Genomic DNA, 27,054 nt, shown 5'->3' on the forward strand with positions numbered 1-27,054 from the left:
TGGGTGTAAGGTTTTAAATCTGACTCTATACAAAAACAATAGCACATCAAAATCATCTTAAACATATCCAAGACTATACTTGAAAAGATCCTCAGCCACCTGACTTTAAGTTTTAAGAAAATAACTATCATTTTCCACTAAAATCAATCGGGACTTCTTGTAGTCATACTGGCATTTAAAGAGTTAAAGTCTCCAGAATATTGAAGAATAAGTATTTAAAAACAAAAAATGTTTGGTAGATATGATCAGGACTGAAGTCAATGAAATGAATAACACAAACAAAAAGTATGGGGAAAATATTTTCTTTACTTTTAATAAATGTTTTACACGGTGGACATTTTTGTCCTGAATGCCTTATTGGGGTGCAAAATTAAATTAAATTAAATTAATTAATTAATTAATTAATTTTTTACTGAATAGGTTGGTTTAATTGATTTCCAGCTCTGCTTAAGAGTGGATTTTAAGAGATTTTTCAGTAATGCTTTTCTTTTTCTAAGTACAGTTTTATTCAAACACCACAGGATGGCGCCAAATGACAAACTAGTGTAGTCTTTCATTAACACCTAATTCAGTGTCAGTGATAATATTCTTGGATTGATTGTCTCATTGTTTGATTGATTGATTTATGGATCGTTTGATTTAATTTTGCAAGTCATTTGTCAGAGCAACTATATTGTTTGAATGGATGGTGCACAGCTGTAGCTTGTTGAAAAATCAGGACAATATGTTCACTAATAAAAAGGACAAAACACTTGTCATCAGTAATCTTAATCTTCTATATAATCAGACTCACGAGCTCGTAAGTTGTGATGTCTGTTGAAGACAGAGACAGCCATCAGATGCTCGATCTACATGCGTTACAATCAGTTTGCTTTTATTTACTTTGCCAACAGCAGGGGAGTACTTCGAGGTCTTTCAGTAGAAGTCATTGATAAATCACAGATTGGAGCAGGAGCACAGACAGAAGCGGCATCAACATGAGCGTCCTCCCCGCCCGGAACTCACCTCTGGAGGGAAGTTCACCGTGTGGATGGTATGGACCATGGAGGAACTGTGGGAAGGCATAGCATCACGTAAGTGCACATCCATGGAAACAGCACCCCAGGCTCGTATGTAGACTATAAATAGATCCGATCATTCTGCTTTCTTTGCGAGTCTGTGGAGGAGTTAAAGTTGATGAGGGGACTGTGGATATGGGAGACAGGTCCGCGTGGGCAGCAGTCACTCAGCTGCTTCCAGCATGACCACAGGGCTGTGACTGCACTGCTCCACAGATGAAGCCAGATAGCCTACCTGTAGAGAGAAATGTTTTTGGGCATTGATTACTCAAATAGGGCACATTTGAACACTTTAAATCAACTTTATAATGCTATATATCTAACTTGCCGATTATCTCCAACATAAAACATAAATGAACACTGAAACGTGGAATCCTGAATATATTTGGCAAATATGCTGCTCGAAGTATTGAAATAATTCTGGAAAAAGCTCTTCTTTATGCTGTTCATTTAAATCCCTCTGCATCAGAACACAAACTGTCCTTCATATTTGAAAGACAACTCCACATGTGGAGCTGCACAGTGGTGCAGTGTTAGTCATGTTGCTTCACTGTGAGAAGGTTCTAAGTTCAAATCCCCATCAGACTGTGCCTTTCTGTGTGGAGTTCTGGCCACGCATGTGTCGGTCCTCTACAGGTACTCTTGCTTCCTCCCACAGTCCAAACAAGCTCATGGTTAATGACTGAATCGTGTGTGTGCACGTGACTGGTGATCTATCTGCATGTTAGCCCTGTGATTGACTGGTGAGTGGTCCAGGAGGTGTACCCTGCCTCTTTCCCAATAATAGCTGGGATCGGCCCCAAACAGGACACGTGGTATAGGTAATGGAGTGGAATAGAACTTTGACATGTCCCCAACCAATAGGAACCTGAGACCTGAAACAGGTTTCTAACCAACTTTTTGGGTTAAACCGTTTAAATAATGTCAAATCTCATCAAAATTACAAAATATTATTCAGGACATTAAACCTTAAAGTGCCTGTTTTTTCTGTACTGGCCATAATGTGCTTTAAATTTCAAGTTGATCACTGCACATGGCTCAGAGGCCAAGCTTCTTATCTAGAGGTGTCCATCTTTTTTTCCCCAACAGCCACATGAAGAAAAATACAAGTGTGACAAGGCCACTCTGATTATAATTAGTAAAGACAATGCAATGTAGGTTATAATCAGCTCAGTCATTGAATCTGCTTTAAGAGCTAACATCCTACATCATAGCTTTTCATAAATGGAAAGGCAAAATCATTATGCCCATTCAGATTTCAGAGGGTCTCTATACCATTCATGTCTACCCTGAATCAGGATGAGAACAATGCTCCATGGAGCAGAGAGGACAGATGCTGACGGCTCATCTCCACATTCAGTCAGTAAAGAAGAGCTCATGGAACAAAGCTGCCAAACCGTACAGGAGTGTTGGTGTTTGAAGGTGATAAGTGGGATATTCTTTGTAGCTCAGACCTTCATGCTGCTATTTGCCTCTGTAATGTTTTATCTCTTTATTCATCAGGCAATCGTGGACATGGGCGTAGCACAGGGGGGGAAAAACTGTACCGATTACCCGGGCTAACAGTAGGGAGGGGCCCTTGAGAAGCCTACAATGAAAAGTTTGTTTTTGTTTTTATTGGTAATTAGTGTCATTATTGAATCAAAAGCGACCAAATGAGTCAGTCAACAGACTGAATTTGTATCACATAAAATCGAGTAAAACCCAATCCTGGGGGACCCCTGCTCCTCCCTTAAAAATGTCCAAATGATGTAGTCCAGCGCTACAAAATAATCCAAGTAAATTTAATTTAAACATAGTAAAAATGTTGCTCATAAATGGGGATATTATGGTTCAAAAATACATTAAAATGCATATATATTTGTAAAAATGATGCAACATTTATTTCTTGGCTAGCGAGTTAGGGGGGCCCTGGGTAATATTCTTTCAGTGGGCCCAAAATCCCTAGCTACGCCACTTATCATGGATATGGTTAACATTACATTGTTGTCTTAACTTGGTCATGGAAAAATGTCAAAGAATTCTTCTTGATGAAATGTCACAGCAACAACAGTCTAATGTCTAAACTATGAAATACAGTACAGTCAGTCACAGGCTTCAAAATAGGTCTACATGTGTTTATAATACCAAAAGATGTATGTATAAACTGTATAAAGTTTTACCATGATCTTAGTAAATATGTGCCAGACTAATTTTGACAACCTTAGAGAAGAGAAAGCTTTGCTTTACTAATTCATAAAGGGATCTGCCTCACTGTTGCCTTTCTATCAACTGGAACCAGTCTGCTCATTCTCCTCTGACCTCTGAAATCGACAAGCCATTTTCAGTCACACGACTGCTGCTCACTGGATATTGTCCCTTTTTCAGACCATTCTCTGTAAACCATAGAGATGGAGGTGTGTGAAAATCCCAGTAGATCAGAAGTTTCTAAAATAATCAGACCAGTCCTCTGGCACTGCCATGCCATGTTCAAATCCCCTTTCTTCTGCTTTCTGATGCTCGGTTTAAACTTTAGCAAGTCGTCTTGGACACATCTACATGTCTAAATGCACTGAGTTGCTAAATGTGATTGGCTGAGTAGCTATTGTATTAAGAAGCACTTGCACAGTTGTACCCAATAAAGCAGTCAGTGAGTGTATGCTTCAACGGAGCCATAAGGATTCAATAAATAATGATCGTATGCCATACAGAACAAAGAAGTCGCCACAGCTTATATAGCCTATTGTTTTGTGTTAACAGAAGCAACATGTGCTCACACCTCAGTTCATTTTGCACTGCGGAAAAAATTGCAGCAGCGCCGTCTAGTGGTTTTGGGTGGTTTCAGCTCAAAAGCATTATGTAAACCACTGATCATCAACTGGCGGCCCAGGGGCCATATCAGGCCATATCAGCTTCCTGTCCGGCCCCCGAAAGATATTAAATTCAGAAAAGGAGGAAAAGAAGATGTTGTGGTTTTAAGAGTATCTCTTGGCTTCTGCAAGGTTGGCAGAAGTGCTGCAAAAATGACCAGATAAAGTGGTGAAAAGCGGTTAAAATGTGGCAAAAAATTGGTGAAAGAGGGGAAAAAGGGGAAAAAAATATTGAAGGTGGGTTAAAGATGGGCAAAAATGGAAGAAAAATGGCAAAAATTGATTAAAGAGTGGCAAAAAGGGAATAAAACATGCAGGAAAAGTATTTAAAGGGGTTAAAGAATGGCAAAAAAGTGGCAAAAAATTGGTAAAAAATTGCAACTATTGTTGAAAAATTGTATCAAAAGAGGTCAAAATAGGGAAAAAAATGATCAGAGTGGGCACAAAGGGGATAAAACCTGCAGGAAAAGTGGTTTAAAGGGGTTAAAGACTAGCAAAAATTGTGTTAAGGAGTGGCAAAAAGTATCAAAAATGGGTTAAAAGTGGCAAAAAATTGGTTAAAAGTTGCAACTATTGTTGAAAAATTGTATGAAAAGAGGTTAAAATGGAGGAAAAATGGCAAAAATGGATAAGAGTGGCACAAAGGGTTTAAAGTGAGTAAATACGGCTGTTAATTCACAGCTGGGGAGGGCCGATTCTCCGGGATTTTCAGGGGCACAACCAGTTCTGTTGTCGGGCCTGTCTTTTTGTGGCCTGCTGCATTACAGATAACTGGGATTGATCTCACTGGTAATGTCTGAAAATGTCCTGGGTTTTGAAAGAAAACACAATTACTACTACAATAATATTTTAATCAGACCAAAATATTTATTTAATTTTTGCGTATTTGAAAGTCCGGCCCCCAGAGTTTCTGTCAAGACTGAATCTGGCCCTTGTGGAAAGGTACTTGATGACCCCTGATGTAAACTATCACTCACAAATCTCTACACCTTATCAGAAAATCAAGTCTCAGCTGATGTCATATTGTGCTGCTAAAAGTAAACCTTATGTAACACAGTTGCTGCTTCACAATGAACTGGAGTTACACTCGATCCACGGTTTGTCCATGAATTGTTACTAAGAAAGGTTGGCTACTTTCATGTGTTTTAATGGATTGCTCATATAATGTTTAAAACATTAACCCATCCCTGTTGATGCTGTGTGTTTAACCCTGCTGGGCAAATGGACTTTGACTACGTCATAGTGTGCTAGTGAAGGTGTTCATTCAACAGGGTCGTTCACACTGCAGGGTTAAATCCTGATCAGGTCACCTCAGGTCAGTGGTAGCAGTACTAAAGTCTTTAACAAACCAGCAAATGTAAACATTAGCTGTGGGAAAAAAATCCAAGCAGAAATACACCATGACAAAACTGCACAATGACCAACCAAATTCCAAAAAAAGTAGAAAATGTAACTACAAGCAGAAGTCAATGATTTCAAAATCTCATAAACACATATTTTATTTACATTTGAACATAAAAAACATCACATATTGAAACTGAGACATTTTACATTTCATGAAAAACATTAGTACATTTTGCTCAAAAAAGTAGGGATGTAGCAACAAAAGGCTTGAAAAGTAAGTGCTACTGATAAAAAAAAAAGAAACTCTGGAAGAGCATTCTGCAACTTAGTAGCTTGATTGGCAACAGGTCAGATTATTTTGGAGAGGCAAAGTCCCTCAGAGGTAAAGATGAGCAGAGACTGTGAAAAACTTGGTCTAAAAATTTTGAAAACATGATCCTCAATGCAAAATTGCAAAAATATCCCACCATCTATAGAGGGTTCATCAAAAGATTAAGAGAATTTGGAGAAATCTCTGCACATAAGAGACAAGGCTTAAAACAGTATTAGATGCTGCTTGATCTTCAGGCCCTCAGATGTCACTGCATTAAAAACAGGTCTGATTCTGTACTGGAAATCACTGCATGAGAACACCTCTGGCAAATGTTGTCTGTCACAGTTCACCATGCCATTCACAAATGAAAGCTAAAGCTGTGTCATGCAAAGAAGAAGCCACATGTAAACACATTACAGAAACGCTGCCGTCTTCTCTGGGCAAAACGTTCATAATGGACTGAGGCAAAATGAAAAACTGTTCTGTGGTTAGATTAATCAATATTTAAAATTCTTCTTGGAAACCAGGAATGTTGTGTCCTGCAGACTAAAAAGGAGCAGGACGAGCCTGCTTGTTACCAGCACACAGTTCTGAAGCCAGCATCTCTGATGGTAAGGTGTGGGCAGCTTACACATCTGGGAAGGTACTATTAATGCTGAAATATATAGAGAGAGGTTTATATAGTATATGGAGGTTTTAGAACAACAAATGCTCCCTTCCAGACGTTTCTGTCAGAGAAGGTTTTGAATATTTCAGCAAGATAATCCTAAACCACGTACCACATCCTTCAGCATGGCTTCACAGTTGAAGAGTCTGGGTGCTAAAACTGGCCTGGTGCAGTCCAGGACTTCCACCATTAGAGAACAAGCATCATTTTAAAAAATCTGGCAAAGAAGACACAGGACTGTTGAGTGCTAGAATCCTACATCAGACAAGAATGGAACAACATTCCTCTCCCAAAACTGGTCTGCTCACTCGCCATATCTTTACACACTGTTGTTAAAAGAAGAGAGGGTAAACATGGCTCTGGCCCTACTTTTGATTGGTTGCAGTCTTCAAATTCAAACTGAACAAATTTGGGGTTCAGTTTATTTACATTTTAATACAATACAATACAATAACACAATAATAACTTTATTCATCCAGAAAGGGAAATTCATTTGTCCAGAGTCTCATGTAGTCATCTGCTTTTTTCACCAGTTTGTCCAGAAAAACAAACAAACAAAAAAAGCTGGCTTTACACAGCGTCCCAACTTTTTTGAAATTGGGGTTTTACAACATCAACAAACTTGCATGTGAAAACAAAATTGATGGTAATCATAGCATCAGTATTCATTACACTTTTCCTTCCTGATGATCTTTCTTTGGAAAGAGGAAGCAGTGGATGTGATGGAGAATCTCGTGGTTTTTTTCTATTTCTGCTTCATTTTATAAAGAAATGAGATTATGACATATGACTATTAGTTATCCTGGGAGTTGCTGATGTTTGCACTTTCCCTGTTGGCAGACACGTTTGACTGTTGGTTATGAAACACAACTGCACGAGCTTTCACTACCCTAAATATCACCGTTTCATCCTCTTTACTTAGTCATGTCTGTGGCATTACTTTGATTCAAACACAAAGATGACTTAGGAACCTAAAAAGTGGACGACTACCCCAAACACAGACTCCTAAAGGCACCCAACCCAATGAGTCTGAGTCATGATGCTCTTCTAAGAGATGATAAAGCACTGCTGGGTATTCATATTACAGGTTTTGGGTATGCCCAGTAATTCTCTGGCTTTGTCACCAAAAAAGATACTTCAAAGTATTTTGTTAACTTGCTGATTGTTTTATACGACAGTTATAGGGCCACTATAAAATAGATAAATAAAGTAGATCAATTTATTTTTGAGAATACAATTGAAGTTTTTCAGTCTAAAAAGTCCTGCATTTGTGAGAAGAAAATGAAAATTTTGGAATTTAAAAAGATGGAGATTACACTGTTCATTCAGAAAGTATTTACACCCCCTTCACCTTTTGCAATCACATATTTTGCAGACAAAAAAAATCTGCTCATTAATCTGCACTCATGACAAAGAGAAAAAAAGATTTTGGAGTTTTTTTTGCAAATTTACGAATAATAAAAAACAGACATGTTACACTGACATTCAGAGCATTTGCAAAAACACTCGAAATTTAGCTCAGGTTCCTCCCATTTATTTCTCTTGAAATATCCATCAGGTTCATGGTCACCTTTCTTACTAAGGCCCTTTTCCCCTGATTGCTCAGTTTGACTGGGAAACCAGTTCTCGAAAGAGTCCTAGTTGTGCCAAACTTCTTTCATTTGAGAATTACGGAGGCCTTCAGTGCAGCAGATTTTTGTAGCCTTCCCCAGATCGGTTCCTTGCAACAATCCTGTCTCTGAGTTCTGCAGCCAGGTCCTTTGACCTCATGGCTTGGTTTTTGCTCTGATATGCAGTGTCAGGTGTGAGGTCTTCTATAGAGAGGTGTTTGCCTTTCCAAATCATAAGCAATCAACTTAATTTACCACAGATGGACTTCAATAAAGGTGGAGAAACATCTCAGCAAAGATCCAGAGAAATGGGAGGAACCTGAGCTAAAGTGTTTTTGCAAAGGGTCTGATTATTACTACTGTGATATTTCAGTTTTTTATTTTTTGACAAAAAAGATAAAACAATACTAAAATTCTGTTTTCACTTTATCATGAGGTACTGAGTGTAAGTTAATGAGAATAAAAAATGTTTTGTTCCTGACTGTAGCATCAGGCTGCAACATAAGATAAATAAAAAGTATAGGGGTCTGAATACTTTCTCAATGCAATGTACAGGAAAATTAAGTCAGAAAAAGCCAATTGCAAATACTGCAGCTGAGAACCATTCAAAATATGATTTTAACTGGGGCTGAGCTAAAAGGGAGTGCTTCTGTCTTTATGCCAGAATCATCGCACTGCCATCAATAACTGGATTAATAAGGGACATTTCTGCAAACTGGGGCTATCCCACCACTGTTTTTAATTAGGTGTCTTGTAAATTTCTGACTTTATATTGTTGTAAATTCACTACTTAGACACCACATTTTTGAGTTTATAAGTCAAATTTATTTATTTTCTTGCAAATTTATAACTTATAGCTAAAACTCAAAATTCTCAGTTTGGGTTTTTCTTAAATTTATTATTATATAATAAAAAAAAAAAAAAGTTTATCTCAAGAAATTTTGACATTTTTTGTCTTGAAAACTAACTGCTCCTCTTTTAAAAATTATTTTTAAAGGCCCTGATTTGCTTTCACACTTTTAGCTACACAGTCTCATGTTGGTCTTTGCCTGGGGTCTACAAATTAGAAAAAATGCCAGTGCAGTCATGACTTTACGCCCCCCTACCTTAAACTAAGCTACTCAGAAAATGAACTCAGGTTTGAGAAAAAATTTCTAAAACTTGGTATCAATTTATAATTTGACCCATGTCCCATCTGTTAATATGGATGAGGTGCTCCAAATCTTTTGGCTTCAATCCCACACAGTTGTTGTTCAGTCCATTTTCTATAAGCAAAGCCATCAACTAGTTTTAACACATGTTAAAATAGTATCAATCAACTCATCATAAAGCTAATTAGTGTATTTAATCACCCCAATGTCAAATCATACTTCTGCATTTCAGCTTCCCCTGGACTTTGGCATTTCCAAACATCATGCTGTAAATTTCTGCACATTCAAGTTAAAACAGTAGACCAACATATGCAAGAACAGAGGATTAATCGAGGCCCCGAAGCTCCCTTTTCGTCTGAAGCTCTCTCATCTAGCCGTGCATATTAAAATCAACTTTATCCCTAAAACTAACACTTGTTCTTCAAACAGCCCTTTGAACCGAGTATTTATTGTTTATGATTTTCACCGGGTGTTTTGCTGCAGGATCATTTTACTCTTTGGACTTACATCCATAAATAAATTCAGAGAATCTAACAGCAAAGTTGAACCATGTGAGCTGGATTAGTCAGACAAAATACACCAAGAAGTAGAGAGGAGCAGTCTTATGGGCACATTTCTGTATAGCAGGGGTCGGCAACTAAGTTTGGCCTCAGGACAAATTTTTTTCTGACCAACTCAATGGCGGGCCAAAGCTACATCTTCATCAGGCAAAAACCTGTCTTTCCTACTAAAATAATACTTTTTTTCTCATCTATACAATTATATCTTGTACAAAAATGTAATTTATTAAAGTTATTTATTTAAAATCAATGAATTTGCTACAGGTTGTTGTGATTTATTTATTTGATCTTTGAGCCAAGCTTGTTATTTGTTTTAATTCAATGAAACAGATTTTGCACTTTGTCTGTTGCAGTGGCACACAGAGAGCGATTTTTCTTTTTTCTCCTGTTTCTCAGAGCACACGTGCCAGTTAAGTTCCTACCTCAAGCCAGTGTGCGTCTGAAGTCAAGCTGATGCTGCTTTATTTTATTTTATCATATTTTGTCTCGATTTTTGAATAAATGTTCTGAAATCTGTGTGGAATTTTCATTTTTGTGATAGCGAATATATATATAGATATATATATATATATCTATATATATATATTAATCAGTTTTTAATCAATGTCATCTGGTGGGCCAGGTATTTTTGGCAGCGGGCCAATTTTGGCCCGTGGGCCACCAGTTGCCTACCACTGCTGGATAGCATCTTTATTCCAGCTTAAATAAAGGCCATTCATGTTATGTCAGCTAGTGCAGCAATATAACTTATAAAAGCTTATTGTACTGGAGGTCTGTTGCTTATAGGATAAAACACATCAGAGCAGCTGATTGACATGTGTGTTTTTGTGTGTTTTTGTTCATCATAAGATGATCAAACTGAGTCTGTGTTTTCCTCTTTAAACTATAGTAACGCTGCACTGTGATAGGATAGAAGTCATGTGCTGAAGACCTTGTTCTGAACTTCTTTGTTGTCGGTATCTCTTGGTTATCCTCCTCACGCGTGGACACTGTCTGAGATCTGTGTTCACTCTGGGTCAGTAGTTTTAGGAAGTGCGTGCACTGTTTGCATGACAAGCATCGTGCATGCAAGAGCAGTGTCTTGTGATGGGCTGATGATGGTGTGGAAACATGTATGTATTTTGGTCTCTCATGAGTAATATCAAAGGGGGGTAGGACTTCCAGTATTCATTTACATCTCTGTCCTCTGCTATACATTTTTGGTTGCACTGTAATAAAAAAAAAAAATAATAATAATAATAATAATGTGAGGGTCCAACATAAAGTAGTTTAGCAACAAGTTTCACTGCTTTTTGATTTGAGGGGCCCAACTTAATACTTCATGTTTACATTTAGTTGACATAGCATGCTCAAATCTAAAAATGTCAAGTTGGCAGAATTTTTTCTTGTTGAAATCTATATCTCAGTTTGCCTAACTAAAGTAGCTGAGCTAACATAATTTAAGAAATTCAAAATAATGTGTTGTAGCAGCTACTTCACTTTGCAAAAGAGTAGATTTGTTCACTAAACATAAACCATATTGGACTTTTACAGATTGATGGGCAGTTCCTCTGACCTCATGGCTTGGTTTTTGTTCTGATATCATCGTCAGCTGTGAGGGTTTCTGTAGAGACAGTGTGCCTTTCCAAATCATTGAGTCCATAAGCATCCTAACTTTGATTAAACATGATTGATAATTCACAACAAATGAAAACAGGCCTATTCATACAGGTCTAATGCTCCTATTTAGTATTGATTTCCATACTTTTGTGAACTTACAGGAGGCCCTTTTTTAAAGATGTAATTTTGGGCTTTCTTCCTTTATCTGGAGAAGACAGGACAGTGTTTAGCATAAGAAATAACAGAGTAGAAAATGGGGAACGACATAAGGAAAAGAAGTCACAGGTTAGTTTTCAACCAAGTCTACCTAGCTGGAAGACAAGCTTCCATATACAGTGCTGTGAAAAAGTATTTGCCGCCCTCTGGATTTATTTTTGCAGAATTGTCACACTTTAATGTTTCATATAATCAAATTATTTTTTGGTTTTAAATCTTAGACGAAGATAACTGAATACAAAAATCAGTTTTAAAGTGATGATATAATTCATTAATGGAAAAATAGCGATCCAAACCTCCATGGCCCTAATTGAAAAAATAATTGCCCCACTTGTTAAATCATGAATTAACTGTTATTACCCATACATTACTGTACCCTTGGAGTAATTTTGGTAGGCTGGCCACTCTTGGGAAGCTTCACCATTGTTCCGAGTTTTCCCCATTTGTGGATAATAGCTCTCACTATGGTTCTGTTCTTGAATTTCTTTCGATTAGGGCATGACAGTTTTTTTCTTTAGCTCTTTTAGCCTACTTTACTTTGTCAGACAAGTTCATTTTAAGTGATTCTTGATTCAACAGGTCTGGTTAGGGCTAGGGTTAGCCTGTGTAATAACAGTTAATACATGATTTAACAGAGGGGGGCAGTACTTTAAAATCATCTTTTAAAACAACATTTTGTGTTTACTCTTGTTATTTTTGCTAATCTTAAAATTCGATGGTCTCAAAATTTGATGGTCTGAAACATACAGAATAAGTGTCACAAATATATGAAAATAAGAGTCAGGAAGGGGTAAAAAACAGGTTGCATAGTGTGACACCAGCACCCCTTGAAGGCCTACTTTAAAAGAGTTAAAACCTTATTATTCACAGCGAGATTGCCATTAAGGGTCAGTCTGATGGTCTGGTTCAGTGGCTTAAATTTGCTTACAGTGTATAACATGCAGTGGTAATTTGTACAAATGTCCATGAAGGATTGAATTTAACTTATTCAGGATGTTTAGCAAAGTCATGACACTCCTTCATCTTAGTGGTAGAGTCCATCATTACCTTTGTTTTTATTGCCCTGGTTTGGTCAGACTGTAGATAAGAGCAGGGTGTAACATATTATTAAAGTGGCCAGTCAGGCCATTGGTGTTAAACTGCCTGATCTACCTCACATCTTCTGTAAGAGAGTAAGGGCATCTTCTTCATCTTATGTTTCCTGACACTCCTGATAAAGACAGCTAAAGGTTTGGTCTGGCTTTATATATTTTAAGTGTCCTTGTTGTCACATGATACATGATGTATTTATGTTTTCCACCTTTGTAATGCTCTTTACACTCATTCATACATTGCTTTTGTGACTGATCTGCCTGGCTTACATTAATCTGATTATGTTAACTTTAGTTTGTAACAAATGAACTATTTCTGAAACTTGTTTCATGTGTGACTCCCTTCTTTGTCACAACTCTGAGCCTGTTGGAGACAAGGAGAAGTGCCGGACTTATTAGACATCACTGTGGCTGCAGGGAGACGCATCAGCAGCTTAACCAAAGTGTGCTGAAAGAAACAAAAAGTATGCAGTTAATTGCAATTAGGAAAAATGAATGCATTAATATGTTAATATGTTGCTAATTGCCATTAATACATCAGTGCTGACAGCCCTAAAAATATGTAGCGCTGTGCAGAACAGCATGCTTAGGCCAAAAATTGAGGCTGAAATAAGGCGTACATTCGGTGTGTAAGTTACCTGAGGGCGCCATTAGGTGGAAAGGAGGATTGACACAACCCCTGCTCGGGATGTCCTTGCATATTGCTAGGGGCATGGGAAAAAAATCTGTTGAAAGAATAAAAAAACACACCCTTAAGGTGGTGTAATGGGTGGATGTGATGATGAAGAAGAGCCAGTGGTAGTAGGGTTGCTAAGAGCCCCTGTTGTGCAGTGGATGTCCCAAGGGCCCGAAAATTGCCAGTGATTTGTCAGGCAGCTGAGGTGTGAAAAGCCCTGGACAAAAAAGATGCCATTGAGCTTGACCTTGGCTGCTGAGCAACACAATGTGAGTGTCGACATTGGTGATTGTGTCACAGCCTCAAGCTGGTTCACTTCATACCTGACCTACAGCATTTTCTATGTAAATATTGGCACTTCCACTTCCTTCATAGCTAATTTAACCTGTGGGGCACCTTAAGGATCCATAGGCCCTGCTCTGTTCTCCATATCCATGCTCCCTCCAGGTCAAATTCTCCAGAAACACAACCTCTCATATCACTGTTACACTGATGACACTCAGCCTACGATCCATCTGATCTCACCTCTCTCACAGCCTGTCCCAATGATATAAGAACCTGGATGGCCCACACTTTCCTTCAACTTAATAACAGCAAAACAGAAGCAATTCTTTTGGTCTTCAAGAAGCTACCAAACTGGTTCCACACTGAAAGCCTTGGATTTATTTTTGACAGCACCTTTTCATTTGATAATCAGGTAAAATCAGCTGGGAAAGCTGGTTTCTTCAAACTCAGAACCGTTTCAAAATTAAATCCAGCACTTTCTTTCAATGATTTAGAAAAAGTTATCCTTGCCTTCATTTCATTTCCCCTCACTTGCCTCCATTTCCCGATTAGATTATTGTAATTCCCTCTGCTTTGCAATCAGTCAGTCATCCCATCTGCTTATGGTTCAAAATGCAGCTGCCAGGCGGCTAACAGACTCTAGAAAGTGGGATCACATAAGCCAAGTTCCAGCTTTTCTTCACTGGCTCCCAGTCTGCTTTAGAATAAATGTTAAAACAGCATTGTTTGTTTTTAAAGCCCTGAATGGACTAGCTCCATCCTACATGGATTGTCAGTCATGGCCCCTTGATTGTGGAACAGCCTTCCTTTCAAATCATAAATGTCCTGTTGGTTGACACATTAAAATCACATCTCAAAATTTACTCTTATTTTAATTTGAATCTTCTGATCCCTTATAGGTGTGTAATTGTACAAGGTTTGTGGATTTGTGTTTGCAGTATGGATGCATTTATAGGTGTAGGCCTATGTGGATGCTGTGTATGTGTTTACATTTGTATTCACACTTGTGTATTATTCTGCCTTATTTGTGTTTGTGCATGTATTTTTCTCTCTTTTGCAACTGTTTCTATTTTTGGGTATTTTCGTCTTCAATGCACAGCACTTTGGTGAGATTCTGCTGTTTGAAATGTGCAATATGAATGAATTTGATTTGATTTTGGCATGTCAAGCTTGACATGTGCAGGGCAATATGAGCAAAGAGAGAGAGGTACAGTCTTGCAAACAGAGGGTGCAAACAGAAGGAGCTTTAAAGCTGATAAAACCAAACAAAAACCCTACATGTAGCCGTTTAAATGATCAGATATGATGAGTCTTTGAATGCTAAGTTGACCAGACTTCTTATTAATTTGACCTTTCCAGTGTAACTGGAAGAAGAGGCTTGATTCTGTGTCTCAGTAAAATATGCTGAACTTTTCAGGAGATAAAGAAGGCTTAAAGTATTTTTTTTTTCATCAGGAGAAGCCTGCAGCATCACGAAATGTCATGAGTTCCTGCTGCACCTTTTGTTCAGAGGTCCTGTCTATAAGTGATAAGACTCATCAAGGGTGCTTTGTTCATTTGGAGTCAGATATGACAGCCAGCATCCGCACTGCAAGTCACATGACCTTTTGGCCAAAAAGGTCTAGCTGGCCATACCAGCATCCTCATCTGGAACAGCAGTGGTGCGTCTCATGGTTTCTTTGGCACTGCTGATGTGCTGCCAGGGAACACAGAAGTGTTTTAAGACCAGAAAGAGTCAGAGGAGAGATTTTCTGTGCTGAAAGTTAGAGAGAGTGACTCACAGGGAGGATAAACACAGGGAAGAGAGGGAGGGAACTGGGGAGAAAGAGGAAGGGAGACTAGACTATATATAAAAACGAGAGTGGGGCAAAAGAGAGGTGTGGTTTGCGATAACATTTGGGGAGACCTTCAGAGGCTGAGTGGTGAGTATGAGGAACAAGTTAAGTGTGTAGTGTCACTGGTGTAAAACTTCATTTCTTAGGGGTTTTCCTTCTTTGAGGCTCTACTGGGGGATTGCATATTCAAATCTTAGTTTCAGTTTTGACCTAATGCTTTAGATACTACCAGGACTTTTATATGAAGATTTAACCACATTTAACATGCTTGTGGTGCTCTTTTATACCTGGTTTTTATCTCTTTAAAGGTGCAGATAGGATTAATTCTGACACTTCTCCAAAGCTATGGGGAAAACACAATAATTTCTTTCTTTTTTTTTCTTGTCTGTAGGTGCTGCATCAGCAGAAGCCTCCTGTGTGCTTGTGCTTGTACGTCCATGCAGGTAAAAGTGATTGTGAAGTGTTCAGCAGCTGTCTGACTGTGCGTGCTCAGGTGTGAGGGTGACCATGGCAGGTCTGGGGAACAGCATGGTGGTGAAACGTGGGCTGACCTTTGCCACGGGCCTCCTGGAGTGTCTATGTTTCGCCGGAGCGGTGTTTGGTTGGGCTTCGCTCGTGTTTGTCCTGAAGACAGAGGACTACTTCAGCTACTTGTGTGTCAACACCACAGGAGTCAATGGAACAAAGGTCCTAGGTTAGTTTGAAATCATTGCCTCCTTTATTGTGAAACTTTAAATGTTTGCAGAAATGATCAACACAAACAGGACATGTCTAAGCAGAAAAGAGTGCATTCTTCCTAAGCTTTGCTCTCCTGTCTTTATTTTTTGTGTCCTCAGACTGCAGTGAACAGGATGAACAATTCTCACTGGTTTTCACCATCGCCTCTTTTATGAACAACTTCCTGACACTGCCCAATGGCTTCCTTTTTGACCGCTTTGGTACCACAGTTGCCCGTCTTTTAGGAATGTAAGTCAGAAAACTGTTCAAGATCTTAATACATAACAATTAAAAGAAAAAGACCAGGCAGCTAAGACGAAACAAAGGTGTGATATTTAACTAACAGATTGCATTTGCAGTAACTTTTCCCCACTTTGCTACCCTGCATGCATGCTGCAAATCAATCTGGTTGTGCAATTTTGCAGTATAATTTAATCAACCATCCTATTGGTGATACATTTTTCCCTGTACCATAACTCTTAATTTGCTAAACCTAGACCTGTTGGCCTCATTTGTGAACACTTTGTCATTTGTGGTCACAAAAGCACATTACAACTATCAGTGTCTATTCAAGATGGCCACCATGCTAACCAAAATGCTGTATAGCTAGTCTGAGCACAAGATTGTTCAAGGTACAAAAAGACTTGAAATCTTACAATTGAAATTTGTTTATTCATAAATGGTAACATTTTTAGTTTGATATGGCTGCAAATTTGGCAGGTTTTAATTTAAAGTAACAGGCTGCAGCACTGCTAAACAGGAAGTACTCATATGAGGACACTGGGACTTTTTACCAGTAAAAAATGATAAAAAGTAGCTTGTGTAGATTTTGGTCAGAAATCAACATTTTACATACAGTAGAAGTACAAATAGGCTGTATGAGTCTACATTGATTTGTTTTTGTCTGGGATCATTTTTCCTGGTAATATTTCTCTATCAAGAGCAGAAACTTTGATAAATGCAACAGAAGGAAACTCTGAGGTTTCTCATTCAAGACTTTATGTTGGGCTGCTTGTCATTTTATTGTTACACAGCCATGTTCATAAACATGCTCCTCTACACAAGAAGCACATTGAGGAGATAAAATGTAGTATTTACAATTGATTTTGTAGTACAGCCTTAGTTAGATATGTGAATAAAGTTGCATGGATATTCTAACAATCAGCGGTACAAAAAGAGTGTAAAATTGGTTTATTCCTGCATATTTAGCTATTATTTCATGAAACACAAAAAGATTTTAGATAATACTTTGGCCACATTTACATTAAATGCTCCTTTATAGGATACCTTATATTGTGTGGTGGGTATCCGGAGTCTAAATGTCTACATTTTGAGAATAATACTGTCATATATTTTTTCTGTTGCATGTTAGATATACAGTGCTTAACAAATTTATTAGACCACCTGTCATATTTGTCTGAGACCATCCAGCATCATGAAGTGCTTTAATGCAGACTCTTTCATTTTCAGTGAGCTCTCCACGTTTTACCATTTTGAACAGGAATGAGGGATTTCAAACTCAATTCTCCTAAATTTGAGCCGGCTCACTGGGCTCTCTGAGAAGTCAGAAATTAATCAAGCATAACATTCAACCACGAAAAAACTAATTTTTCTGTTCAGGAATGCAAGTAAATAACTATAATTTGACATATTAATCAAGAAATAATAATGTGCTTTGCTATCTTTTCAATTTTTTTGTAAATCAGTAAATTTGAAAATTCATCGATAACAATAATAATTCTATTTTAGCATTAAAAATAGAATTTTGGTTAAAGAGCTTCTACATATTGGTGTATTAAGCATTGCAGAAACATAAAAAATGATTTTGCATTTTACCAATGCTGTTAATTTAGGGCAGCTGTGGCATAAACCTTACTTTGGTTAGGGTGGTCTAATAAATTTGTTAAACACTGTATTTTAAAAGACATACGAACAAACACATATGTTTTAAAGATTTCCTTTTTTAATCATAATGACCAAACATCAAAATCTAACTTAAAGTGCCTGTTGTTTTAACACTGACTTTAAACAGGAGCTTATTACAGTGTCAAAGGGTACAGACAGTTCTGATGGCATCTCTAAGCCCTCAAGAGACACTTAAAAAAATCTTTATTCAAACCAAATAAACAAAAAACAGGATGATTTAAATTGAAAAATGTACATATACATTAGAAAACATGTTTCCCTTATAAAATTATACCATGATCTTAACCCCTTAATGCCTGTTGTTGCATATTTGATACATACTTTCATGATACCTCTATCTAATCAATATGATCATAAATTACTGAAAAAAAACTTCTGAATACAATCTGATCTTTACCATAATCTTTACCATAATCTTTACCATAATCATGCATTAATTCATCAGATCTCTTAAAAACAACAAAATTCAAATAAAATATATGCATGCAGGCTTTTCTAGGGCTCTGGTGATGTGCTGTTTAAACATTTTATGTCTCTTTGTATAGTTTGTGCTGTTTGAAGTCCAAGCTGCAACAATTTTCTTTGAATAACTTTGAGTGGTTAAAAATTCTTAGAAAGTTTGGTTTCTTTTTAAATTGGGGTTTCACAGTATCTCAAATATTTCCTAAAGTTAGGTAAAGACAGATTTTTTTTATTTTAATAAGATGTGCCATACTGCCATACATTGCAAGTTCAGCAGAGGTGAAAAAGTGTACAACTATTGTACACAGTTACTCTGATTAAAACTAGCTTAAGGAGGCTACTAGTAAAAGTATTGGTCTATAAGTCTACTCAAGTGAAAGTGTAAATTTGTCAAAGAATGTCTTAACAATTGTCTTAACAGTTTTCCTAAAATGTACAAACACATTCCACATAATTCCATGAAAACAATGAAAAATTTCCTAAAGCGTCCAAGTTCACTGAAATTTCCATGAAAATTCTTAATTCAATTCCCAAAAAACGTACAAATAAATTTCCTAGATTTATCTGAAAGGTCAGGGACATGAATCCTCATGCCAGACTGAAAACGCTAGCTGTTTTCTATCCAGCAGATGTTTAAAGAGTCAGTCCCTCTGCCTCAGAGCTGATCCGAATCACCTAAAATAACGCTACACTGCACAATCTTTACAGTTTGTTGCCACAGATTTACGTTAATCCACAATAACAAACCAGACCTTTAAGACCGTCCTTATTTTTCTACTTAAAGAGGGTGTGGGAAAATATTGGACATGAAAACCAAATAATTGGGCAAGTGATGAGGATGGAGGGTAAAGGAGAAGGAAATTAAAGTGGGTCAAAAGTTCTCCAAACAGCAGAACCTGTATCTGACTGTTTAAAAAATCCATCTGACATGTAGTTAAAACTTATTTTATCATCTCATGATTGTTCAGATCTCATCTCTGTGTCTTACTTTGTGAATTTTAACATATGAAAATAATAACATGGATGTTTTCCCCTAGCTTTCTTTACACCATGGGTACCATGATGGTTGCCTTCTCAGCTCCAGGTAAAGCATATTTCTCCACTTATCTTCAGACTTTGTTGTCCAAAGAAACTCTGCAAGAAAGTCAAATGTTTCATGCTGATTTCCTCCTCCTGACTTTGTTTCTTTTCCACTCAGCTTTGTCCAACCTGCTCTTCCCGGCTCTCTCCCTCCTGGCAGTGGGCGGCATGTTGTTTCTAATCACCAACATGCAGGTACCAGAGCAGTCAATCGATGTCTTATCAGCAGGGATGCACAATAATGATATCATTAAAGCTTAGAAAATGAAACATCGGTGTTGGCAAATATGATCATTTCTGCCTTCATTTACAGAAAAAGCTTCAGCCAGACATATTGGCAGTATAAATCCTATATTGACCTAAAATATCTGCAAAATGTACCTTCAAAAGTAGTTGGTTTCCTGGTCAACACACACCAGCACAGGAGAAAAAAAACTGTATATATTACTATTAGCTAAGATGAATTTCAAAAGCATATCAGATATCAGCCAAAAAGATCCAACATTGTGCATCCCTGTCTGTTTAATACCAGAAGAGCATTCGTTTCAGAGTTTGTCAGGTCCCAAACTGGCAAGCACCAACCTTTTTTGTCAGAGTCTCAAAGTTTGGGTACATTTATTAAAGTATGAAACAGAAAAGGAATGAGGAAAAAGATCCTTAAGCACTAAATAACCAAAAAAGTAATTGATTTATAGTAAGACTTTTAGGCATTTTGGCCTGAAGTTAAGGCTGTAGAAAGGTGTAGATTTGGTGAATCAGCTGCTTGAGAGTCTGATCAAATGATACTTTTATATGGGAATAAGCAATAAGTATGTACCTCTGATTTTAGCCAAGAAAAGTCACATTATTATTAGTATCTGGACTTAGAAGATGCATTTCTGTAAACTGGGGTTATCTTACCACTAAATTAAAGACTTTAAACTCAGAAATGTAGAGTTTTTTACACATTAATTTACAACTTTATTCTAGGTTTGGTTTCTTGTAAATATACAACTTTAAAATCTCAAAGATGTATTTTTCTTCACAAAAAAAAAAGCAACAGTTCCCCCCAAAGATTAAAGAATCCTGTTTATTTTGTATCTTTTAGAGTGACCCTATATGCTGGCGTACATTATGTATCTGGTCATGATTATTGAAAAATTTAACACACATTTAATTTTAACAACCTCAGAGCAGACAGGGCCTGGACGAAACAAAAGGGTTTGTTCAGGTCAGTTTGGGTCATCGTACACAGTTCAAGACAGGAAAAACACCCCTGGTGTTTGTTTGCTGGCTGCAGAGCTTGTCCAATACTGGGCTCATAAAAATAGCATTGAGCAGCATTAATGCAATAACTGCAACTAATTTTTCAAAAATCACATTTATCGCATGCTTTAAGCCACAGTGATGTAAAATAAATCCACCACTGCTCTTTTAAGTCTCATCTCAGTTTAAAAACACTCAACAGACAGCTTAGTTGACCCTAATGTCATCTGCACCTTAATAAATAAATACACATGTCTCATAAGTCATGCGATCCCAGATAATGTTATTAAGCCCAAACTATTAACTCAAGTTTCAATGCATTTTTTTTTTAAGGTTGGAAACCTGTTTGGCTCACACCGCTCCACCATCATCACTCTCTACAACGGGGCCTTTGACTCCTCCTCAGCTCTCTTTCTCGTCATAAAGGTGAGAAAAATTCACATCCTGTGAATAAAATCTACAAGATATTAACACCATCACATGTTAGTTTAACGATCCTCCCCATCTTCTTTTCTCCTCCTGCAGTTGTTACATGAAGCTGGCATCTCTCTGCAAGCTTCCTTCCTCTTTCTGTCTGCCTGTGGCGTCATTCACCTGCTCAGGACTTTCTTCCTGCTGCCAAGGAAGTCCATTCCCTACCCGCTGCCTGATCACTACACATATGGGTACGACAACACCTCAAACAGGTTTAAACACATGTACTTCAGGGATACATTAAGAGTGAATGGGACTCGTTTGATGTCTCATTAATACAGGAAAATAAAATAAACAATGGCCTAAATCATGCTAGCTTCATTCAAGTCATTAAAAAGTTGTAAATGAAAAAATCATAGTCATAAACAGTTAAGAAAAATTCTAACAGCCCCCAAAAAAAACTGCATAATGGCTCAGCATCTCTGCGTGCCAGTGTGTATTTGTGGTGACTGACCTACAACACAATAAGGGAGCATTATAGCTGTGCCTTCTGACTTATTTACAAAGTCTGAAAGCATGTGGAGCACCATATTATAGGTGAAAAAAAGTTTTATACAATGAACTACTGTCTTGTTCTTCAGTATGGACAAAACTGAGGATTCATAACAATCCATATCAGTGGCAGACATCTTGTTTTTTTTTGTTTCTTACACCAGCCTCACGTTATAGATAAATGGTTGTGAACCGTCTGAACTCTTTCTGAACAGGAAACTGACCAGACAAATCTGCCAGAGCAAACAACACATGAGCTGTCCACGTCTTTGAACCAGAGGAAGAATAGCCAATGCTTTTGCTAGTGCTATCTCAATAAAGAAAGAAAGTTCTCAGGCTATTTTTAGACATCATGATTCCTCATATTTTGGTTTGTGGTTTTTAATAGGCTGGAGCTTTAAAACCCTAAACTATTTTCATAAATTATGATTATAAAATATGTATCAAAACTCCCTTATTATATTCAGCCTATAGCTGATTCATTGCAATATTTTTCAGAATAACTTGTGGGAAATCAAATAGCTCAGAGTCGCACACAGTGAATGGTATTGCACAGAGAACTATAGAGGACGCACCAATCAGCAAGGACATCAATAAGAAAGAAGGTATGTTCACTTTGGTAAAGACGTAAGCATCCTAAGATAAGGACCACAATTTTGTTTTCATACCCCCCCTCTGTTTAAACATTGTCTGTCTCAGAGAGGACTTTCCGTGAGTGTTGCTTGTCCAGGTTCTTTTTGTGGCACCTGGTCTGGTTGTCAGTGATGCAGCTCAGACACTACCTCTTCATCGGCACGCTCAACCCCATGCTGCAGCGCCTGACAGCCGGGGAGCCTTCGCTTGGTATGCACGGACTTTACATGATGTTTTCACTTTTTTTTTTTTTTTTTTTTTTTTAAAGAAAAGATTGAAGTTTAGAAAGAACAAATTGCACACTCATGGTACCTTATGTGTTTTCACGTGTTCCTACAGTGAGCCAGTACATCAATGCATTTGCTATAACGCAGATGTGTGGCGTCCTTTGTGCCCCCTGGAATGGCCTCATCATGGACAGACACAAGGGCAAAGCTCCTGCTGCAGGTAATAGAGCAGATATGAGGTACAAGTAGCAATACTGATTTCACTCCCTAATAACAGTACACACACCAAATTATTAAAGTTGAGTTAACAAAAGTTACTGAACTGAGCCCAATCTTACAATTTTTTGTGTTTTGGGACATTTCTGTTCAAACCACGGTGCCCATTAAACTGCTGTGTGATAAACCAGGCATGAACTGTTTATTCTGATAACAGATGAATATAAGGTCTCTCACAGCCACTCTAGTAGTACTGAGCTCCATATGATGCACAGGGGCAGCACGGTGCAGACTGGCTACAAGTCACAGGCTTGGCCACTCAAGGCTGCAGGGGCCAGCAGAGGGCGCTCATGTGACAATTTCATTTAGTACTTTTGTCCAAAGCAACCTATATTTGAGAGATAGTATAACACAAGCAAGCATCCAAACAGGAAGGACCTCCATATCATCATCATCACCACCACCATAGTCATCAACATCATCAACTATACCAAACTTCTGAGACATGGAGTTCCTTTCTAAACAATGGGTCTAAAACTTTCACTGATCCGTTATCATGGAAAAACAAGCATTTTTATCTTGAGACGGTGAAATAAAATAGATAAGATCTTGAGAAAACAACCAGAGATTGCTTGGCTTGTGTAGTCATGGAGACTATTGAACTAAACTCACCAATCATCATCTTTTTAATGAATGCCTTTGTTTCCAGTAGACATAGCGTCTCTCTCTTTGTAAACACACCATTGTTTTACATTAATTTCTGTATTTGTTTGTGTGAGCATAGGAGAGACGGAGCAGGAGGCAGACCTGCGGGCTTCGGTACTTTCTCTCTTCCTGACAGCGCTGCAGTGTCTGCTGTTCTCCATCTGCGCCTCCACCCCTTATCTGCCATTGCAGTACATCACCTTTATCCTGCAGGTGCTCAACCGCTCCTTCCTCTACGGTGGAAACGCAGCCTTCATCAGTGTGGCGTGAGTAAAATACACACACAAAAGTGTTTTTTAAGAACTTCTAAAGATGTTCTGGGGGCAGGCAGCACAAAGAAACCCATTTTATCAAATGTATCATTCACTCTATTTTCAGTAGAAACAGAGAATTTTAATACTTTGTGCTAAACTGTCAAGATTTGTACCTTAACTTACAAGCAGTATGGCCTGCTGAAGTCCCATTTTTTTGAGAAAGTGGTCTGAGAGTTTAGTTACACTTTAAGGAGAAGTAGTGTCCTTATTTTACTTCAATGTGGCTGCAGGGAGACAGTACAGTGACTTAACCAAATGGGGCTTTTCCATTACTCTAAGCAGCTTTGCTCTACTTGGTTTGACTGGGAACTGCAGCCCAGTGTGGCAGGGGTTTTGCCTTTCCACCACAACTGAGCTATCTGTTTGAGGGCACATAGATAGAGCTGATGATGCAGCGTTTTAAGACACTAATATTAGATAGCTGCGAGTCAGTAAGCATAGTTTTGTTCCACCTGAAGAAGAAGGGACACTGCCGGGTTTAGCTGTCCACTCACATCACGCCTGGCCAGGCTGTTGTCCCGAGGTATTAACTCTAAAGTACAAAGTTTGCGAGGCCCAAATGTTAACCAACTGCTGTGACGTCACCACAGTGCGCTTGCAGGTGGGATGGGTGCACTTGGACCCTGCTCCAGAGCAGAACCATTCACTAGTGATGGAAAAGTAAATCACTGCTTTGTTTGGATTGGCGCCAAAAGGCATAGTTGAAAAGCCCCAGTAGTGTGTTGAAAGGGACAATAAAGCATGTGATTTAAAAAAAAAAAAAAGATCTAATCATGGACCTTAAACACACTTACGCTCATTCAATGTTTATTGTGTCTTATAAACCAGGTGCCTTTGTGGTAATCTTTTTATAAATGTAGAATGAAAATGAATAATATTAACTTACAGGTGCAGTGTGTAAAATTGGGACTATAAGCAAGATGGACCAGCCAGAATTTAGCTAGTAATTCTCACCTATGGAAGTTAACTTGGCAACCAGTGGAATATAAAAAATGCATATCTGTTATCTGGACCTTTCTGTGGTAGTATAGAAACATGCAAGATGCAAAAATCTAGGTAAATTCAAAGACATTCAGGTGATTAAACACTGATTTAGATGGGCCTAATTATAAATATTATGTTTAATCTTTACTGAGTTTATTCTGTTAGATGCTACTAGGCTGAATATCACATAATGTACCCTTAAAATAAACTTTCTAGTGTGAAATCATTATCATTAGCTCCCACTGTTCCTCATTTGATCAAATTATTGAGACCCAACCAATGTATCTGATTTAAGAGACTTCCTGTTACTTCGGACAATGGTAGTATTGTGATAAGATCATGAGGACTACAGTAATCTTACTCTTTATTTTACACTGATTTGTGCAAGATCTTATTAAGCTAAATTGCAGGATATTGGGGTTTTAACACACTGGTTGTCAGATAAAAATATTTACACTGTAAACATGAATGCATCAAAATGAAAGAACATTTCAGTAGCTGGAATTCACCTCACTTGATGTCTTAAACAATAGTAAGGTTTTTTAAAATTCCTCGGTAGGAAAGTTTATTAACTGTGATAATCCCATCCTGTCTTACTGATGCAATCTGGGACAGTGATAAAAAGCAGACTCATGATACATCCAGCACCAGATCATAACCGATCACACATTAGTTAAGCATTCCTTATGTTTGATTTAAAGTCTTAATGTTAAGGATCGTATTTAAAAGCAAAGTTGCTAAGTCTTGGAAAGTTAAAACTCTGTTACATTTTCACCACTTCTGTTTCATCTGTGTCTGTAGTTTCCCATCATGCCACTTTGGGAAGCTGTATGGTCTTGTCATGGCTCTGTCTGCAGTGTTTTCTGTGCTGCAGTATCCGTGCTTCGCTCTAGTCAAAGGAGCTCTGGGTGGAGACCCTTTATATGTGAGTAAAGGACAAGAGTCCCAACTGATTATGCCAATCCTCCCCTTACCTTTATTTTAATCTTTTACATCTGCTCTTGTGGGTCCGCAGGTCAACATCGGCCTGACGCTGCTCAGCCTGCTCGCCTTCATCCACCCTCTCTCCGTGTACCTGCACTGTCGCAGCCTGGCCTCACAGCGAGTCAAGACCAAGGTCATCAATTAAAGTGAGGCAGGTGACTAATCACACCTAAAACTCACCTGTGACGCCGTTATCTTCTCATTCTCTTTGTTTGGTAGTGACTGATGACTTTGTTGTGTCGCCTCATGTCCACTCAGAAGGGGGCATCTTGTGAAGTGAGCCATTTGCAGCACATTCACACTCTAGCATTGGAATCAGTAGAAATTATGTTCTTTGGTGCTGCCGTTGACTTTTCCTAACTTTAAAATAGTGCTTTATATGAAATCTGGCAATTGACATTGTTTACAGTTAGATTCACCTGCTCTGACTCTATTTCCATGACTGTTAGAAATGTAATGTGCTACTTTACTGCAGTATTATGATTTCACCTATATATTTTTGTTGTAGTGTTCTGTATGTTATTAGCCAAGTATATCATTTTTATTTTGTCGTCAGAGTGCCAAGAGATGATGCACTTTATTGTGAAGGCATGTTCATAGTGTGAAGCAAATGTTTTTGTGTGAAGTTAGAATCCAAAGTGTAAATCCAGGCCTCCTGTGGGTTGATGTGGGCTGAAACTTACAAGTTAAAAAATGTAACTGAGTAATACTGAGTCACAAAATCCTGTAAGAGCTGAGATCATCTTTAAGAGATTTTAGCATCTGATAGTCAACCTAAAATCTAGAAGAATCTCAGTGTTCTTTTTTGCTGTTTTGCAGAGAGGATCAATGATATTTGTCACTTTTTAAAAAAAAATCTGCCATGCAATCAAGATTTTTTATGCATCTTATTTTTTGATTATTAACAAAATGACATTTAATAAGCAGTATATTTAAGTGACACATCTTGCAAATAGCAGATAATAGCAGCTTTGCATAACTTAAGTGAATAAACACATTACATTGTGCTGTTGAACCTGAGCCAGAACTGTGGGGGGAATATTTTAATTTTCTGCAAGACACCATTTTTAAAAGCTGTAGAATTAAGATTATATTCAGTTTTATATAAACCTTTCTATATTTTTTCCCATACATTGCACAAAGATGAGTTTATTGAGCCTAGAATTAAAACAAAAGTTAATTTTTTTTCATGCCCATTAAGAAATATCAGAATGTAAATGTTCACAAATATGTGATAATAATGTGAAACCTGTTGTGTAAAATATGTACAAATTCAGGCACTTAAAAACATGTTTCTCAACACATACATAAAAAGCTTTTAGTCACATGTAAAGATTTTTT

The 27,054-nt window shown here is 37.8% G+C and overlaps 1 protein-coding gene across 2 annotated transcripts; it reads left to right on the forward strand.

Annotated features, from left to right (window-relative positions):
* Window positions 1-959: 959 nt before the first annotated feature.
* Window positions 960-27,054, forward strand: slc43a3b (solute carrier family 43 member 3b). 2 transcript variants are annotated; one of them, XM_041797889.1, is made up of 13 exons: window positions 960-1,073; window positions 15,646-15,948; window positions 16,091-16,220; window positions 19,397-19,443; window positions 19,558-19,634; window positions 21,018-21,110; window positions 21,210-21,349; window positions 22,149-22,255; window positions 22,350-22,493; window positions 22,623-22,730; window positions 23,511-23,697; window positions 25,531-25,654; window positions 25,745-27,054. In XM_041797889.1, the coding sequence occupies exons 2-13, from the start codon at window positions 15,762-15,764 to the stop codon at window positions 25,856-25,858; spliced, it is 1,458 nt and encodes a 485-aa protein (XP_041653823.1). In that variant the 5' UTR covers window positions 960-1,073; window positions 15,646-15,761; the 3' UTR covers window positions 25,859-27,054. The 2 variants fall into 2 exon arrangements, with proteins under 2 accessions (XP_041653823.1, XP_041653822.1); XM_041797888.1 differs by lacking the exon at window positions 960-1,073 and adding an exon at window positions 15,315-15,341.

This window comes from Cheilinus undulatus, linkage group 10 (assembly GCF_018320785.1).
Source record: "Cheilinus undulatus linkage group 10, ASM1832078v1, whole genome shotgun sequence".
Classification (NCBI taxonomy): Eukaryota; Metazoa; Chordata; class Actinopteri; order Labriformes; family Labridae; genus Cheilinus; species Cheilinus undulatus.